Genomic DNA, 15117 nt, shown 5'->3' on the forward strand with positions numbered 1-15117 from the left:
GCATGTTAACTTGTTCTCTTGGGTTAATTGCCTTCACAAGCCCAAGATGGCTGCAGCAAGTCCAGTAATCATATATAAAGAATAACATCCAGAGGTACAAAAGGGATTTTCATTATTTTATGTCTATATTTAAGAAAGAGCTCCTCATAACTGGCCTCCTACCCCCAGCAGCCAGTGTCTGTCTGATTGGCCAGACCTATAGCATATGTCCTTACAGTCATTAGTTAGAGGATTGTGACCTCCAAGATTGGTGTAGATAGTCAGGACTTATCACTTGCAGCTGGGGCCCAAGGACACATCCACGCAGAAAAATGGAATAATGTTGGGGTTCTCTTTCTCTCTTTTTTTTAAAGATTTATTTATTGCTTAAGAGAGAGGGAGATTGAGAGAATGAATATGAGGAGGGGCAGAGGAAGAAGCAGACTCCCCTCAGAGCAGGGAGGCCAGCATGGGACTTGATCCCAGGACTCTGGATCATGACCTGAGCTGAAGGCAGACACTTAACCGACTGAGCCACCCAGGCATCCAACATTGGGGTTCTTTAATAAGGAAGTAGTAGAGAAGTTGCCCTAGGGAAGGTAATTAACAATGCCTAGTGTATTGGTCTCATCCTATGAGTATCAGACAAAGCAATTTCTATAAAATTACTATCAACTCTTGCAAAAAAATAAAAGTCTGTTAGCTTTCCACTGACTATAGAACAAAATCCACACTCCCTTACATAGCTAGGGACCCAGTTGATTTAGTGGCTGCCTCCCTGGCCTTGTTCCTTTCCTTCCTCTCAAAAGCACCTGGCTTTTACCTGTCTTGATAGCTTTCACTTCCTGCCACCCACTTTCTTGGGACCAACTCCTACTTATCTTTTGGTTCTCACTTGAAATAGTACTTCCTCAACTAAATATTTCCTCTCCTCTAGGCTGAGGTCAGAACCTCCTGTATTGTCTCCCATAGCTTCTTGAATTTCTGCTTTAAAATATTTATCATATTTAGGGGTGCCTGGCTGGCTCATTTTGTAGAGCTTCTGACTCTTGATCTCGGGGTTATCAGTTCAAGCCCCACATTAGATGTAGAGATTACTTAAAAATAAATAAAAAATAAATATGCAAAAAATATTTTTCACATTTATAAATGCTTTCTTGCTACTTGGCTTCTATGTTGTGAGTTCTGTGACTAGAATATTATTATTATTATTTTTTTAGACAGATTGGACTCTGTGACTAGAATATTATAAACATCTAATTCCATGCCTAAACATGATACTATAGATAAATGATTAACAGGAAAAAAAAAATGAGGCTTGGTTAAACAGAAATAGAAACTCCAACACTAAGATTTTCCTCTAACTTTTAACTTAAGGGGGCAACATATAGTAGTCAGAAAAGCAGAGGTTAGTGATTCCACATTTGGATTCAAATCATTTATCACTTACTAGCTGTGGGAGCTTCAGCAAGGCACTTTATCTCTCTTAACCTTATTTTTCTTATTTAAAAAGGAAAATGGTCATACTTATGTTAAAGGGTTTAGTTGGGATTAGAAGAAAACATACTGATGTGATTAGCACAATACATGCCCTAAAGCAATACTTAGTAAATATTTAGTGAATGAAAGAACGAACAAATGAATGAACAAGCAAATTATTATAAGCATGAAGAGATTGGTAAGGTCCCAGAAACAAATTTTTTTTTTCAAAGATTTTTATTTATTTATTTGACAGACAGAGATCAGAAGTAGGCAGAGAGGCAGGCAGAGAGAGAGGAAGGGAAGCAGACTTCCTGCTTTGCAGAGAGCCCGTCGTGGAGCTCGATCCCAGGACCCTGGGATTATGACCTGAACTGAAGGCAGAGGCTTTAACCCACTGAGCCACCCAGGTGCCCCAAAACAAAGATTTTTTTAAAGAGCCAGGTAGAAGTGGGGCTCAGAAAAGACAGCGAAGAAACAGAGAGGAAGGAATTCTCCTAAGAACCCTGTCAAGTCAGTGTTACGATCTCCATCTTGCAGATGGGAAGCTGAGAAGTGGAAGACCTGAGATGGCAGCTCTGGTCTAACAAACTCCCAAAGCCCATGCTCTTTGTGCTGTATGAGGCCCCCTTTCTCAACAGGGAGTCATTTGTTTTCTTGGCTAATGATATAAACTTTGTTGGGGCCTTGAGAGCTGACTCTCTGCACTGTGTTCCAGCTGAAGCACCATTGTGTGAGGAAGCCATCAGACCTAATCAACATCAATGTGAACGGACTGAAGTTCTCCAAGGTAGGGCCAGCCAGCAGAGATGTGATTAGGATGAGCCAGACCTGAGGTGGCTCCTGGCTATTTGTCCATTGTACCTCCAGAGTCCCTAGGGACTGGGGGGTTGGGGTAGGGGACGTCAGACAAAGCCTCACTGGGTAGAAACAACATTCAGACACAATATTTTGCTGTAAATTTGGTATTACCATTGGCTCATGTGAGGTGAATTAAAGGAAGTAGCATTATGGGAGTTGGTTTGAATTTGTCATAGGCCTCTGTTGGGGTGACACTGAGTTCCCGTTAGAAGAGCCTATAGGAGAAATTTCTCTCAAGTCTCAGTGCCAGGATGCTGGCTTCTTCTTATATATACTGTGGCTCATGTAATGAGTCATTTTTTTTCTTATATTGGCTAATTGGTAGCTTGAGCCACATTTGTGCCATCCCCCCATTAGCCAGTGTATATGCAGGATATTATGGCATGTTTTTGGTTTATAGGCCTTCCATGGCATGTGAAAAGAGATAAGTGGTATAAAATATACAGCAATTAAAATAGATAAATCAGTACCGTAAGTAATATAACCATAAGTAAATCTCAAAAGATCTAGGTGTATCAACACAAGTAAATCTCAGAAACATAACATTGAGTGAAAAAGGCGGGTTGCAGAATGACACAGTATGATTGCATCTAATATAGAGTTTTAGAACTTATAAATAATATTACATATAGTTCATAGATATACATATATAGAATACAAGTATAAAACAAGTATGAGAATGATAGTCACCAGTTCAAGATAGCTGTGAATAGTTGGGAAATATTGTGGGGGTGGGGGGCATGGTCAACTCTTTAGTATTTTATTTCTTTGAGGAATTGAAGGGAAGCCAGCAAAATCTTCGTATTTATTAAAGGTGGATAGTGGTTACATGGGTCTTCAGAGTTATCATTCACTAAATTTTTCTGTACATTGGGACTATTTTATAATAGAGAAAAAGAAGCAGAAAAACTGTTCAGGCTCTCAGCAAGTGGGTGTTCTTTGCTAAGAATATAGCTTATCCCCGTAGGTTGTTGTGCCTTCTGATGGCAGCTCTGGAGCTTTGGCATCGTCCCCTTAGCAGGGGACTAATCTTGTGTTCTTTTGAAATGCTTTCCCACAGGCTAAGGAAAAGGACTTCAAGCATTTTAATTCAGTGATTTACATCAATGCCTCAGAAAACCTGCTTCCTCTAGGTAAGCTTTTTTTCCTGAAAACTACCTTCTGCATCTTAGCGAGCACAGTCAGTCACTCCTGTTAGAACTTGCCTAATCAGTCAGTCATGACTGGCTGCTCATCCCTTTTTTGGAGTGCCGTAGGCTGGATGCTGGATATCACCCAGACCCGGATTTCAGCCCAGAGCTGGCATTACCTCCTTAGAGTGTTTCTGTCTGGGCTGCTGCTTCACTGTCTGTAAATGGAGACAGTTCCCTTCCTTTCTTCCTCCCCAAGGCAGGATGCTGTGTAGGCTGAGATGAGATAGGTACATGAAATTGTTTTTAAGCCTGTATGAGTTCCTATGGGAGCATAGAGACTTCTTGTTTATTCAGCAAGTCCACAGCGACCCCTGCTGGGTGCCAGGACTATGTGAGTGCTTGGCTTTCAAAATGAATGCATCCAGTTTATAAGGTGAGCCCATAGTTTGGTGGGAAAGATGGGTTCAGACACAGATAATTAGAGCAGAATATGGTAAGTGCAGTGATAGGGGGAATCAGAAAATGCTATGCAAGCATATAAGCGGGGCACCAATCCAGACCAAAGTGTCAGGAGAAATTTCTGAGGAGAAGGGCAGCTAGCTGAGACCTAAAAAATGGACAGGAATGAGAAGGTATTTCAGTTCAGTGGAGCAGATGTGGGACAGCAGTGCCTGATAAGGACACGGAAGAGGCTCTGTATGTTTGCATGGGATGTGAATAGGGGAAGATGGAGACCAGAAAGGCTGGCAGGGACTGGAGTATCAAGGGCTCTGAGTTGTCACTAATCCTGCAGGCAAAAGAAAGCCTTGGAAGGCTTTTAAATAAAGAATTTCAGTGGGGGCCGTGAGGAAGGTGAATAATAAAAGAAGATGGGGACCAGGACACCTGGGAGGTGATTTCGTTTTTCTCAGGGGTAAGGTAGGGAAGCCTGAGCCAGGCAGTAGGGATAAGGGCAAGTGCAAGAGATATTCAGCAGGAGGTAGAAATAACAGGATGTGATAGCTAATGGGCACATGGAAAGAAGAAAGAGCCAAGGGGGTTCACTGAGAATGGAGAGCACTAGAGGAGAGGCAAGTCTGGGGAGAAATAGGATGAGTTCAGTTTTTAGTGGTTGAGGTTGAGGGGAGTTTTTAAAGAAGCTTGTGACACAGCCCCTGCCCTCGAGGGAACAGTGCAGTCTGTCAGGAAGGTGGGCTTGAAATACAAAGGCCAGTAGGCATATGAAAAGATGCTCAGCCCCAGTAATAATTAAAACAGCATCAAAATCCCATTTTTTGCCTATCAAATATTGGCTAATGTAAGAAGGACTGATTAATGACAGCCAGCATTGATGGGGAAATGGATACTCTCATTGAACCAGCAGAAGTATAATAAATTAATGCAGCATCTTTGGAAGACAGTTTGGCAATGTCTCTTAAAATAGTCATTGCCTTTAATCTAGTAGTTTCCCTTCCAGGAATTTATTCTACAGAAACACACTCGTACAAGGACGTTCATTGGAAACATCCTAAAATACCTACTAAGCAGTCTTTTCCATGGGATCTACTGAACATTCTGACTCCCAAGTCCACCATAGGCCCCGCTTGACACCAGGGAGCTCTAAGTCATTCCACACAGTATATCTGCAGCACAGCACCTGCAGTTCCTCTTCAGTGGGGTCTCACAGCAGTGCCTACTGTAGCAGTCCGTGCAGCCATCCGTAGGCCATTCTCTGCAGCCCCCTGCTCAGGTCCAAGATAGTAAGACTCTCATTTGGTGGATGTAGGAGCCATTCTGGCTTAGAAGCCTCATTACCCAAAGGAGCAAATAGCTATTGTAGCTCCATAGACATAGCTCCTAGAGTTCCAGCAAAGGATGTGACTAATTAAGGGATTCACCACACACAGGGAAATCCAAATTTCTGGTGCCCCTTCAGTTACTTCTAGTCCAGATGTGAGGTACCAGTCTGACATCATTTTACCATAATAATATTGTATAACTATGTTACCATACCATCTGTTTAGATTACCAGGGAAAAGGGCTAGAAAGTTAACCCAAAGACCAGTTCTCATGCAGAAGGGGAAAAGGGTTCTTGCTTTTTATCTAGATAACTCAAAGGCTATCAGAAGGTGAGTGGTTCACAGATGTGTAACCCTGGGGCTAATAATACATTATATGTTAATAAAAAATAAAAAATTTTAAAAAAAATAGGGGAATGGTTAAGCAAATTAGGGTACATCTATAATATAGAACATAACTCAGACATTTTGCAGATCTATATGTTTTGACATGGAACAAGCTTTTTTTTTTAAGATTTATTTATTAAAGAGAGATAGAAAACGCAGGGCGGAAGTGGGGAAGAACAGAGGGAGACAGAAACTAAAGCAGACTCTGCACTGAGTGTGGAGCCTGATGCAGGGCTTGGCACAGGGCTCAAAGTGGAGCTCAACATGGGGCTCAGTCTCACAACCCTAAGATCACAACCTGAGCTGAAAGCAAGAGTTGGACACTTTAACCAACTGTGCCACCCAGATACTCTGGCATGGAACAATCTTTAAGTCATATTGTTAAGGGAAAAAGGCAAATCAGAGTACAATGTGTATGGTATGATTCCATTTGTGTAAAAAGGTGTGTGTGTGTGTGTTTCACTGTACACATGAGAAAAATTCTGGAGTATTATATATGAAACTTTCAATGGTTATCTCTGGGCGTTGAGATTAAAGGGAACTTTTTCTGTATTTTTTAACTTTTTTTGGTAGACATGTTTTACTTTTATAATAAGAAATAATTTTATAATAAGAAATAATTTTTAAATGGGCTTTGGAGTTAGACATAGACTCAATTCGTGACCCTTTCACTTCCCAGCAATTCCATTTATAGCAAATCACTTAGCTTAGACGAGCTACAATTTCCTCAGCAGTAGAATGAGAGTAGTAACCCTTATTTCAGGGGTGTTAGAGATTTAGAGTCCGTGTGTATAAGGCACCTGACCATAAGCTTAGTCAGTGGGAACCCAGTAAACAACCACTGTTAACAGCTTTCTCTTACCTCCTTTACAAGTAGCTAATTCTCTTTCTCCTCTCCCTGTAGAGGCATTTCATACATTTCCAACCTTAAAGGAACTGGAGCTTGCATTTAATGGAATCAAAACAGTCTGCGTGAAATACGGAGACTTTAAGTTCTTGGAAGTAAGTTGGAGTTAGGGAGTTTTTGGTGCCCACCTGTTTCTTTATAAAGAATGGGTATAAATGTCCCTACTGATTATATCTGTTGGGAAGGAGCTCTCTGGGCCTTTATAGCCAGACTGTTGCTTCACAGCAGTCCTCTGCAGAGGGTGGTGGGGTTGGTGGTGATCATGAGGGTAGTGGTAGTGGCAGCAGTGGCAAATAGGTGAGACTGTATCATACCTGTGGCCATTGTGTGTGGTCCTGGAAAATAAATGCCAAACTTCATGCCAAAGGGGTCTGTGCAGAAAATTGAGTTTAAACAGAATAGGAAGGAGAGTTTGAGGGGAGATCTGGATCCAGTTGGGGTTATAGAGCCTTAGAGGTTAAGTGCTTGGCACAGATCAGACCAGCTGAACTAGAGGCATTATGGACTAATGCCAGAGAACCATCCTGGTCCAAATGAGCCAGATTGGCTCCAGTGGGCTCAGGTAAAGGAGGCTAAAGGTCTAGTCTGTAGGCCAAGAGATGACTGTGAGATTAAACGGGACTCCTATAAGTTCCGTAGCACACTCTTTTTTTTTTTTTTTTAATGTATTTATTTTTATTAATTATTTTTATTAACTATAATGTATTACTTGTCCCGGGGTGCAGGGCTGTGAATCGTCAGGCTTACACACTTCACAGCACTCACCATATCACATACCCTCCCCAATGTGCATAACCCAGCCACCTCTCCCTACTCCCCTCCCCCTGGCAGCCCTCAGTCTGTTTTGTGATAATAAGAGTCTCTTATGGTTTGTCTCCCTCCCGATCCCATCTTGTTTCATTTTTTCCTTTCCTACCCCCAGACCCCCCATTCTGCCTCTCAAATTCCTTATATCAGGGAGATCATATGGTAATTGTCTTTCTCTGATTGACTTATTTCACTCAGCATAATACCCTCTAGTTCCATCCATGTCATTGCAAATGGCAAGATTTCATTTCTTTTGATGGCTGCATAGTATTCCGTTGTCTATATATACCACATCTTCTTTATCCATTCATCTGTTGATGGACATCTAAGCTATTTCTATAGTTTGGCTATTGTAGACATTGCTGCTATAAACATTCGGCTGCATGTGCCCCTTCAGATCACTACATTTGTATCTTTAGGGTAAACACCCAGTAGTGCGATTGCTGAGTCATACAGTATTTCTGTTTTCAACTTTTTGAGGAACCGCCATGCTGTTTTCCAGAGTGGCTGCATCAGCTTGTATTCCCACCAACAGTGTTTCCTGACTTGTTAATTTTAGCCATTTTGACTGGTGTGAGGTGGTATCTCATTGTGGTTTTGATTTGTATTTCCCTGATGCCGAGTCATGTGGAACACTTTTTCATGTGCCTGTTGGCCATCTGGATGTCTTCTTTGCAGAAATGTCTGTTCATGTCCTCTGCCCATTTCTTAATTGGACTATTTGTTCTTTGGGTGTTGAGATTGATAAGTTCTTTATAGATTTTGGGATACTAGCCCTTTATCTGATATATCATTTGCAAATATCTTCTCCCATTCTGTCGGTTGTCTTTGGTTTTGTTGATTATTTCCTTTGCTGTGCAAAAGCTTTTGATCTTGATGAAGTCCCAGTAGTTCATTTTTGCCCTTGCTTCCCTTGCTTTTGGCGATATTTCTAGGAAGAAGTGGCTGTGGCTAAGGTCAAAGAGGTTGCTGCCTGTGTTCTCCTCAAGGATTTTGATGGATTCCTGTCTCACATTGAGGTCTTTCATCCACTTTGAGTCTATTTTTGTGTGTGATGTAAGGAAATGGTCCAGTTTCATTCTTCTGCATGTGGCTGTCCAATTTTCCCAACAACATTTGCTGAAGAGACTGTCTTTTTTCCATTGGACATTCTTTCTTACTTTGTCAAAGATTAGTTGGCCATAGAGTTGAGTGTCCATTTCTGGGCTCTCTATTCTGTTACACTGATCTGTTTGTCTGTTTTTTTGCCAGTACCACACTGTCTTGATGATGACAGCTTTGTAATAGAGCTTGAAGTCTGGAATTGTGATGCCGCCAACTTTGGCTTTCTTTTTCAACATTCCTCTGGCTATTCGGGGTCTTTTCTGGTTCCATATAAATGTTAGTATTATTTATTCCACTTCTTTGAAAAAAATTGATGGCATTTTGATAGGGATTGCATTAAATGTGTTGATTGCTCTAGGTAGCATAGACATTTTCACAGTATTTGTTCTTCCAATCCATGAGCACGGAACATTTTTCCATTTCTTTGTGTCTTCCTCAATTTCTTTCATGAGTACTCCAAAGTTTTCTGAGTACAAATTCTTTGCCTCTTTGGTTAGGTCTCTTCCTAGTTATCTTGTGGTTTGGGGTGCAATTGTAAATGGGATTGACTCCTTAATTTCTCTTTCTTCTGTCTTGCTGTTGGTGTAGAGAAATGCATGCAACTGATTTCTCTGCATTGATTTTATAACCTGACACTTTACTGAATTCCTGTATGAGTTCTAGCATTTTTTGGAGTGGAGTCTTTTGGTTTTCCACATAAAGAATCATATCATCTGCAAAAGAGTGAGAGTTTGACTTCTTCTTTGCTGATTCAGATGCCTTTTATTTCTTTTTATTGTCTGATTGCTGCGGCCAGGACTTCTAGTACTATGTTGAATAGCCATGGTGATAGTGGACATCCCTGCCGTGTTCCTGACCTTATGGGAAAAGCTCTCAGTTTTTCCCCATTGAGAATGATATTTGCTGTGGGTTTTTCATAGGTAGCTTTGATGATATTGAGGTATGTACCCTCTATCCCTACACTTTGAGGAGTTTTGATCAAGAAAGGATGCTGTACTTTGTCAAATGCTTTTTCAGCATCTATTGAGAGTATCATATGTTCTTGTTCTTTCTTTTATTAATGTATTGTATCACACTGATTGATTTGCGGAAGTTGAACCAACCTTGCAGCCCAGGAATAAATCCCACTTGGTCGTGGTGAATAATCCTTTTAATGTACTGTTGGATCCTATTGGCTAGTGTCTTGGTGAGAATTTTTGCATTCGTGTTCATCAAGGATACTGGTCTGTAATTCTCCTTTTTGCTGGGATCTTTGGTTTTAGGATCAAGGTAATGCTGGCCTCATAAAATGAGTTTGGAAGTTTTCCTTCCATTTCTATTTTTTGGAACAGTTTCAGGAGAATAGAGATTAATTCTCCTTTAAATGTTTGGTAGAATTCCCCTGGGAAGCCATCTGGCCCTGGGCTGGCTTGTTGGGAGATTTTTGATGACTGCTTCAATTTCCTTATTGGTTATGGGTCTATTCAGGTTTTCTCGTTCTTCCTGATTCAGTTTAGATAGTTTATACGCTTTTAGGAATGCATCCATTTCTTCCAGACTGTCACATTTGCTGGCGTATAGTTGTGTAGCACACTCTTGACATTTGTACATCCATAGCTGCTCTTTACCGCGTGTTGGCCTTATAGTACAAGTGTTTTATATTCAGATCTCAGCAGAATGTCTGTGCATCATAAGCCTTGGCGTTGACCCCAAAGAGTTGATAAATTATTTAATCTGCCAGCATCAAGAGTCAACCACTCTTCACAAAAGCCTCACTTAACTTAGTCTTGCCAGAAAGAGAGAGAGAGTTCTTCCACAAGAGTGAATATTTCAGACTTGATGGCCTTTGTATGCCAGAGTTTTTAAAAGCTTTAACTGCTTGGGACGGCAGTCTTCTTAAATGGGTTATTTGTCCTTTTGTTCTTAAAACATGCTATACTGGATGTAATGGTATCTTCTCTCCATGGTTTCAAGTCATATTGAGGATGGGGTGATTTACTATGATTTGGAACAGGAGTTGTCCTCGGACTTGTCCAGGAAGCAGAGCTCTTGAAAGTCCAATGAAACAGAGAGTGTAAATTGACAACAACTGGTAATTTTTTGCTATGTTAAAAATAAAAATGAATACTAGATTTTAGTATAAACAGTTGGGAAACAGATTCCAGATGCTAGAGAGAGAGGTAGTAGCCATTTCCTTTATCAACAGGCTTGGGTGCTTCTTATGAACTTCCATTTTTTTGTTATTTTACTTTTTTAAAAAGTAGTCATTGTGCGCGTCATACATTGTCATGCATTGTGCCAGGCATCTTGTTTTCCTCTCCCCTACTATTTCAAATCCCTAATTCAAGTGCCCGTGGGCCCTGGGGAGGGAACATGACTATAGGCTCTGATCCCACAGCTGACCAGCTTGGAACTACTGATTGATCATGATTGACTTAGATGCCCTATTTCTTAGTTTGATAGCTTCTGATAAAGATTATTTATATGGCAGACCCAGCCTTACCCAAGGGAATTTATTTACATAAGAGAGCAGACCAAAGTCAAGATGCCAAATGTAAATGAGAAGATGAAATTTCTTGGCTAATCATTTATTTCTATCTCTGTGATTTATAAGGTCTCTCTAAGAAAAAACATAAAACTGTCAAAATTCCTGAATTTGCAGTTCACAATAATGAATTTTTTGATGTATAATAAAACTTGATGTGACTCAGCAGATACAGTAGGTTAGGAATCTTCTGTTCTTGTTTGCCAGAAAGGCTGCCACCCGAGGAGTAGAATTCTTCAGTAGTCAATTTAGAAAAACTTAACTTTGCCATGATTTGATTTTCTGCATACCGGTCTGAAAAAGTCTCAGCTGGAGCCTGGCCCTGAGAGTCAGGAGACTTTGTTTCTTGTCTTGGTTCTGCCACTATTTTGACATAGCTCCTTGGCCAAATCACTTCCCTTCTCTGAAACTTAAGTATCCCCCTCTGTATATTCTGGGTCAGCTATGAAGTTATGTGACCTGTGATTCTAAAACTATTCATTTCTTTGAGCTGCCCTTTATTCTGTGGAGAGCAGATTTGGCCCCAACATTAAGTAACCAAATCAGCTAGGACAGGGGTCAGTAAACTTATTCTATAAAGTGAATATTTTAAGCTTTGTTGTCTATATGGTTATAACTAGTCACAACTGTCATACCTAGACAACTCTGCTGTTAGAGAAGGAAAGGAGCCATAGATACCACATAAAAAAATGAGTGTGGCTGTGTTTCAACAAAACTTTATGATGCTGAAATTTGAATTTCACATAATTTTCACACAGTAGTCTTCATTTGATCTTTTTTCAACTATTTAAAAGTGTAAAAATTATTCTTAGCCCACAGGCCTTACAAAAGAGGCAACAAGATGGAAATGGCTAAGAGGTGTTAGTTTACCCACTCCTGAGCAAATACACTGATGAAACAGCTCAGTGTGATTGGAATGGAAAGTGAAACACAGTGGAGTAGTGATAGGTGAGCCTGGAGAGGTAGCAGAAGAGAGACTGTGGGAAGCCTTGGAAGCCTCACTAAGGAGTTTGAAATATCCAGTGGGTGTTAGGTATGGCTGCTGGCATGAAGCATGAGTTGGAGGGAACAGTGTGAGAGATATTGAGACAAAATCCATAGGTCTCATTGACTGCTATGAGGGAGAGGATTTTCCCACCTTTACCTATGATTATCTGAGCCCCCTTTCCAGGTCTTCCTCCTTAAAGGCTTCTATCTTTGCCCCTGCCAAATAGAATCACGCGTTAGTGAGAGTTAGTGAACTCTCAAAATTTGGAATTTGCTGATGGCAGCATGAACTCATCACTCCACTGGTGTTTGGCACCTTTCACAGTCTGCCCAGTCTTTTCAAACCCTCTTATACCATGGACTCTAGTCATACCCAGACTATTTGCAGTCCTTAGAACAAAGTACGCTACCTCCTGTCTCCGGCTGCAGTGCTTGTTTTTTGGCCTTTAACAATTTGGTGAATACCGACTAGTCTCTGAGGACAGCTCTAGCATCATGTGCTCTGTGAAGTCTCCTGGATCCTCTGGTAGAGCTGATTATTCCTTTCTTTGTGCTTCCACTGGTCTGTGTTCAGACCTCTATCCCAGCAGCATTGCTACTTAGTAGACACATATGTTTATCTACCTGACCAGCTAGGTTGTGAGCTAGCAGAGGATAGGCTGGTACAGAGTAAGCCTTCAGCATATGGTCCTTGAATGAAGAGATGGTTATAATGATGACAGCCAACATTAACTATACTTACTATGTAGCAGACTCATGCTAAGGGGTTTATCTACACAGTTTTTAATAAGAATTCATTATTATTTCTATTTTATAGAAGCTCAGGTTAGGTAATTTGCCCAAATCCCAAATTTGGCCAGTATTTAAACTCAGGTCTACGGAATCCATCAATTGATTACTACAATGGAGTCAGACTAAATCCAGTCCTCCTCTGGTAGTGGCCTACAGCCACTTGTTTATATGTCTGATTGACTGTGTAACACTGATGTGGTCAACCAGCTGGGTAAGATGCTGAAATGCCTCTATTCAGTAGGCTTCAATGAGTATGTGTGGAGAAAATGGGAGGAAAGAAAGCGGACTTACACATGAGAGCTTAAGTGAGTGTGTAGAGGCCCAAAAGAGAAAGAACAAAGATTGGGTTGATATCATTTATCACAATTGTCTCTGTCTTTGCAGGCAGAAACTCAGTTTCCTGACTAGACCCTGACCTAGTCAACTATTTCATGAATCTAGGTGGCCAGTTAGAAAGTGATTGATAGTGACAGTTTGGATTATTGCCCTCATAAGCCAGTTCATTTCAGCTGATTTTTTTATATGCACCTACTATGTACCAGGTCCTATCCAAGTTACCAGGATATAGTGATACAGTAACATGGCTATTGACCAGGAAGTTTATGGTCTAGCCTACCATCATGTGCCAAGGTTATGCTAGGCACATCCATGTACCAACATCCCTGTTCCTCAGATGTGTATCTCCCTATCAGGTACCTGGTTGACCATGAGAAGTATCCCTAGATAAAGCACTCAAATTCAGGGGAGAGAGAGATTCCAATTGGCTGGTAAATTAAGAGAAGTTTTATAAGGAGGCAACTTTTGAGTTGGCCTTCTGGGGCTTAAATTCAGATACATGGAGAGTGAAAAGCTCAACCAAACACCTCTAGGTGGGGTGGTGCAGGAAATAGGGAAGGAGTCACTTTGGTCGGCACCACAGGATAAATCAGGATTTGTAGTGGGAGCTAAAGCTAGCAAATAGGCTGGGAATGGACTATAGTAGGCCTTGAATGTTAATCCAGAGAGTCAAGAAGGTTTGAGGCTTATGAGTGATGGGGTTGCCTAGAAGGTTAAAAAAAAATGTTGAGCCCCCACCTCATGTATGAGCATCATTGTCATGTGTAGTACTTCTGTTCTCCCATCTTTTTTCTTTGTACCATAGTTCCTGGACCTTTCCTTCAACAGCCTGACTGCAGAGGCCATTTGTGATCTGGGGATTCTCCCGCACCTCCGTGTCCTGCTCCTCACAGGCAATGGGCTCACCTCCCTGCCACCCAATTTGGCTGTCACAGAACAGTAAGTTCTACATCCTGGGGTCTGTCCCATGTGTTCCCTCGTGAACCTTTGGGTGCAAATGTGCAAGGTAATAGCCTAGAGCAGCTCAAAAGTGCTATAAAGACGGCTGTGAGTGCTCAGAGCAGGGAAAAATGCTGCCTACCGAAGCTCCTAGGAAAGGCAGTCATGGGAATGGGCCCCAAAGAATGATTAGGCCTCAGATGGGTGTCTCCTATGCTGTTAGGAGACCCTCAGGTATCTAGCAAGTCACTTTCCCTGTCTCTGATTGGTCATTGGTAAATTGTGGATATTGCTTTTGCCAGACTTATCCCTTCACAGACCTACTGAGCTTTGTATGTTCCCATTCTGCACCTTGGTTCAGGCTGTGCTTTCTGACCATAATATAATAATGGTCAATGCAATATACATCATAATGATAATGCTAATGCAATATACATGTGCTTACTATGTGCCAGACACTGTTCTCAGCATGTTATACATGTTAACACATTTAATCCTCAAAACAGCCCTATGAAGCAGGTGTCCTGTTATTATCTGTGTTTTATAGATGAGGAATTTGAGGCACAGCTATGTTAAATAACTGCTGATAAGTGACTGAGCCAGAATTTAATGAAGTCCATCTGATCCAAAGACCATGCTTATGACCATTACGTTCTCTTCTCATATGGATTTTACATATATTCCAAGGGCCTGCTCAGACCCTCCTCCTCTCCCTATCAGAAGCCTTCCCTGATGGCTTTAGACCATACTTCTTCCCTTCTCTAAGCATCTGTTTAATTTAATGTTTTCCCTCTTACTTTAGAAGTTTATATATTCTGTTGTGACTTATGTCTCACAAATAGGTATATATATGTAAATAATAGATAAATGGGTGAAATACATAGAGTCTCCCAAAAGTATTGTGAGCACTATGAGGGCAGAGGCTCTGTCTTAGTCATCTTTGATCTGAAGCAGCTGGATGAGGAGTCAGTACTTTGGCACAAGTACCTATTCAATGGATGTTAACCAGTTTACAGATGGTGTAGGCAAAAGTCATGGTGATAATATTTGTTGTGATAATGGCAGATGTGATGGAGTTTATAGTGATGATAGTGGTTGGTTAGT

General features: G+C 41.1%; 1 protein-coding gene across 25 annotated transcripts in view; it reads left to right on the forward strand.

The window, feature by feature from the left end:
• The window catches only part of XRRA1 (X-ray radiation resistance associated 1), a 64445-nt gene that overhangs the window by 12673 nt on the left and 36655 nt on the right, over nucleotides 1-15117 (forward strand). For 11 of the 25 annotated variants that reach the window (XM_047690972.1, XM_047690965.1, XM_047690969.1 and 8 more), the window contains 4 exons: nucleotides 2177-2248; nucleotides 3380-3452; nucleotides 6522-6619; nucleotides 13880-14013. In XM_047690972.1, coding sequence (XP_047546928.1) covers nucleotides 2177-2248; nucleotides 3380-3452; nucleotides 6522-6619; nucleotides 13880-14013 — 377 coding nt within the window. Of the gene's footprint in view, nucleotides 1-2176; nucleotides 2249-3379; nucleotides 3453-6521; nucleotides 6631-13879; nucleotides 14014-15117 lie in introns of those variants that run through there. The other 14 variants (XM_047690971.1, XM_047690986.1, XM_047690983.1 and 11 more) reach the window with 8 other exon arrangements.

This window comes from Lutra lutra, chromosome 10, assembly GCF_902655055.1.
Source record: "Lutra lutra chromosome 10, mLutLut1.2, whole genome shotgun sequence".
NCBI classification, from domain to species: Eukaryota; Metazoa; Chordata; class Mammalia; order Carnivora; family Mustelidae; genus Lutra; species Lutra lutra.